Source organism: Lemur catta, chromosome 7 (genome assembly GCF_020740605.2).
Source record: "Lemur catta isolate mLemCat1 chromosome 7, mLemCat1.pri, whole genome shotgun sequence".
NCBI classification, from domain to species: Eukaryota; Metazoa; Chordata; class Mammalia; order Primates; family Lemuridae; genus Lemur; species Lemur catta.
In genome coordinates, this window is record NC_059134.1 from 97,179,417 (window position 1) to 97,183,916 (window position 4,500).

A 4,500-nucleotide genomic window follows, 5' to 3' on the forward strand; every position below is an offset into this window, starting at 1 on the left:
TATCTGCAGATACTGGCTCAACTCTCCGGATCTGTCCTCTGAGAAGTTCTTCCATTTGTATGAAAAACAGGGATAACAGTCTTACTCCATAGGATTTTTAAAGATTAATAGAATATGTACATATTTATATATTATATATGTTTCTGGCACACAGCAAATGATTAATGTTAACTATTACTAATAACTAGTATTTTAAAACATAAAATTGAGGCTAAGTAATATTTTTTTGATACAGTAATTGCTTAAATAATACTTTAGGAAAATTGTTAATTTATTTTTATTTTTATGTATAATTCTATAATAAATAACCTTTGTTCTGGTCACATGCTGTGTGCCCCTAATTCTCAAGGTCTTTGTCTGCCTTGCTGTGTGTTCCAAGAGACTGACTTCTCTGGTCTGAATTAGCCGGTCTCCCCAGCCCTCTTGTTGGCAGTTGGGTTTGGCCAATGGGAGACAGAACAAGAGATGGATGGTTTTGAGCAGAGACAGGTGGGGGTATTTACCTCCTGGCTCTCTCTTTGCATGGTCATAAGTCTATCAATAGTTGCCTTTTATTTCTAAAGCCACATTTCCTGCCATGTGGCTTCTCTTCTTAGACCTATTTAGTTCTAACTGGTCGGTGATAATACTGCACCCTTCTTTTGTCTTTTAGGTCTAGAGGTGATGATGTCTTCCTGCTATTGCTAGTATGCAAGTGCATTGCCACATCTTGTTGGTTTCCTTACGCATAGCCACTGTAGAGAATCCCTTTATTACATTTTTTTTTAGTTTCATATATTGAACGAGCCATCTCCTTCCAACAGATACCTGGATACAGTCTTACACTTGCCACTTTATATTATTTATGCTGACTTGCTTATATATTTCTTTTCCAGAAGAAAATTTACTGAGTCAAATTTTATAAACATTTTAAATGTTTGGCACATGTAGATAAACAGTATTCATAAAATTTATATGCCATTTTTAAAATTCATTTTAACATCAACTGAGAGAAATCCCAGTTGCACAGGGATTCACATGGCTGGAACCAAACTTCTGCCTGATAGGTTGTACCCTCCCCTATCCTGGCTGTGCTTGGAGAGGCGATTCCGGATTAGAACTCTCGCTATGGCCCCTTTCATCTCACCGTTCCTCAGGGTGTAGATGAGAGGGTTGAGCAGTGGGGTTCCTAATGTGTACACCAGTGAGACGAACTGATCCTGCCCGGGCTGGTAGCTGGCGCTGGGGCGCAGGTACACGAAGGCGCAGCAGCCGTACTGCAGCAGCACCACAGTGAGGTGCGAGGAGCAGGTGGAGAAGGCCCGGTGGCGACCGGTTGCCGAGTGGAGCTTGAGCACGGCGGCCACTATGAAGGCGTAGGAGGTGGCGATGAGGAAGAAAGGCACAGCAATGGCTAGTGTGGCTGCCGCCAGCACTGAGTGCTCATGGACATGGCTGTGGGCACAAACAAGATGCATGACTGGTGGCACGTCACAGAAGAAGTGCTCGATACCCCGAGCCTGGCAGAATGGCAGAGAGAAGATGAAGGCCACCAGCTGTAAGGACAGGAACAAGCCAATGACCACAGAGGCCACAACCAAGCGGACACAAAGAGTCAATGTCATGATGACAGGGTACTGCAAGGGATGGCAAATGGCAACATACCGGTCATAGGCCATGGTGGCCAGGACGAGGCAGTCTGCACTGCCAAGTCCGACGAAGAACGCCATCTGAGCGGCACAGCCCAGGAGGGAGATGGTCTTCGCTGACTGTAGGGTGTTGGCCAGGATGTGGGGCACCACCACAGCAGTGTAGCATATTTCCACCCCTGCGAGGCTGCCCAGGAAGTAGTACATGGGCGTGTGTAGACGGGCTTCTGTGTGAATGGATACCACAATAAGGACATTCCCGGTGACGATAAGTATATAAACCAGGCTGACCGCAAGGAAGGACAGGACACGCAGCTCTGGGCAGGAGGGGTAAGCCAGGAGCACAAATTCCGTCAACACAGAGTGATTTTCCCAGGTCATTGAGCTAACAGCTTTTCTCTGTGGAGAGTCACAAGGACAGAGGGAAGAATGAGACGGAGGATACATGAGTTTACACTCTGAGCCATGAATCTAGTCTAATCGGAACTGGAGTTAGACACCAGAAGGATAAGAAGTAGTTCTTTTTCCCCCCCCTCCACTTTACAAGGTTTCTCCACGGAAATATCTACACCTCAAATTCTAACTGCCAAGAGTTGGGCCAGATTATGTAAGAGACTGTTGAGGCAAAGTGGCAGAGGAAGTGGGTGGAATTCAGGAACTATTTTCAGAAGTAGTGGAACAAAAATTAAATTTTCTTAGTAAATTCACAAGAAAGTGTCAGGAAATCTTGGGGGCTAGAGGTCACTAAGGTGCAAGAGGGAGGCCAATCATTCATTTGTTCATATATTTATTTACGCTCAGCATCTCCTGAGCTGTTAAATCGGTGGTATGTGGATGTTTCACTCAAAAGCTCATGATATGATAGAAAATGAAGAAAGAACAAAACGCCCATAAGGCGAAGGGCCGACATAGGCATGAGCTTGGCAGTGTCAGGGATGAGCCTCACGAAACAAAGCCCTCCTTCCTCTTGGCTTCGTTAGTCTGATGCAATGAGGAGACGTATAAGAACTTCAAGGAACCAGGTTTCCTCCTGGTTTGTGGAGGTTTGGGAAAATACGTGATAAAAAGCTGTTGAAAATCTAAGAGCCCTTCCTGCGAGTTTGGGCATGAATATGAATGACCAAGCTGGTCCCTTTTTCCATATTTCTAAGAGGTTTATGTGAAATCTGGGAGAAGCCATCTAGTTCTCATGAAAACCTTTTAATGAACAGACGTAGCTCGCAAGGGACATCCATCCTACTTCTTTTCCCAGACCAACTCTTATTCAAGAAGGTGGGAAAGAGGTAACGTATGACCTCATTTCAATTTGCCAAATGTAAATATTTTCTGTTATTCGTTATGAGCTTTGAAGAGAAATCTCTAACTGGACACACCACTTTCAGTAAAAATCATTCACATAAACCTACCCCAGTGTCACAAGCATGGGGACAAACGTGATTACAGGCAGTCACAGATATTAAGAGCACTGAGGACATGAATGGCTCTCTGTTGTTTTTCTAACAGCTAACAAGCAGTGTCTGCTTCAGTTATTCTGTTTCCCTCATCTGAACTTCAATGATACTTTGAATTATTTCTAATGCCACTTAGCATATTGCACATTTAACTGTAACATGTGGAGGAGGGGCAGTGTATCAGTGTGAAATGAGCTGTGAAATTGAATGATGTGGTTTGAATAATTTCACCTCCCAGTTCCATGATGCTAGGCAATATATGATTTCTCTGAGTCTCGGTTTCTTTATTTGAAAAATGGGAATAATAATTATACTTAGTTCAAAGGGTTGCTGTGAGTTTAAATGGTTCAAAAGGTTGCTGTGAGTTTAAATGTGATAATAATGTATGATATCTATCACAATAACCAGCCCATAGTAACAGCAACCTAATAAAAGACAACCGTCATTATTATTTGTAAGTTCAAGGGCAGCCATTCTGCATTATTTACATTTTTATATCTCCATGATCACCAAGCCTTATGTTGTGCAAATTGTAAAGACTCAATAATTATATCTTGGGCAGGTACAGTGGCTCACACCTGTAATCCTGGCACTCTGGGAGGACAAGGCTGGAGGATCACTTGAGATCAGGAGTTTAAGACCAGCCTGAGCAAGAGAAGACCCTATTTCTACTAAAAATAGAAAAACTTAGCTGGATGTGGTGGACACATGCCTGTAGTCCCAGCTACTTGAGAGGCTGAGACAGGAGGATCACTTGAGCCCAGGAGTTTGAGGTTGCAGTGAACTATGGTGATGCTGCTGCACTCTAGCTTGGACAACAGAGTGAGGCTGTTTAAAAAAAATTATATCTTACATGATGAGTGCAATGCGCACTGTCTGGGGAATGGACACGCTTGAAGCTCTGACTCAGGGGGATGGGCGGTACATGGGCAATATACACAACCTGAACTTTTGTACCCCCATAATAAGCTGAAATAAAAAAAAATAAATAAATGAAAAAAAATTATATCTTGAATGGATAAGTATATTGTGAAAAACATAAGTTATTTTTTTCCCATTTTCTGCTTCTACTTTTAAGTGAAAGATTTAAGATTATTTCATAGTCAAATCACTTGTTTAGGTGCCCTTATGGAAAACAACTTCATATGTATATTTGGGCTACACTGTGGAAAAAAATCCTATCAATCTAGAACATCGCAAATAAAAGCCTACAACAAATTGACATCTGAAGGCTAGTCTACCACCTGTGTTATGATAGGAGGAGGCTTTGAAATTCATGTCATAATGATGACTTCTGAGAATTTTATTGTACTCTATTATACTCATATCATCTTTTTAAAAAATTTTATGTTATTTTTAATTGACAATAATTATTGTATATATTTGTGGGTACAATGTGATGTTTTGATACACGTATACAT

At 41.9% G+C, this 4,500-nt stretch overlaps 1 protein-coding gene across 1 annotated transcript; it reads right to left on the reverse strand.

Annotated features, from left to right (window-relative positions):
* Positions 1 to 1,013: 1,013 nt before the first annotated feature.
* LOC123642142 (olfactory receptor 10W1) lies at positions 1,014 to 2,278 on the reverse strand. The gene has a single exon (XM_045557053.1). The coding sequence runs from the start codon at positions 2,073 to 2,075 to the stop codon at positions 1,014 to 1,016; it is 1,062 nt and encodes a 353-aa protein (XP_045413009.1). The 5' UTR covers positions 2,076 to 2,278.
* Positions 2,279 to 4,500: the final 2,222 nt, after the last annotated feature.

What these genes read in the sequence shown, in the direction of transcription:
- LOC123642142 (XM_045557053.1), bottom strand. Translation starts at nt 2,075, where the DNA reads ATGTATCCTCCGTCTCATTCTTCCCTCTGTCCTTGTGACTCTCCACAG.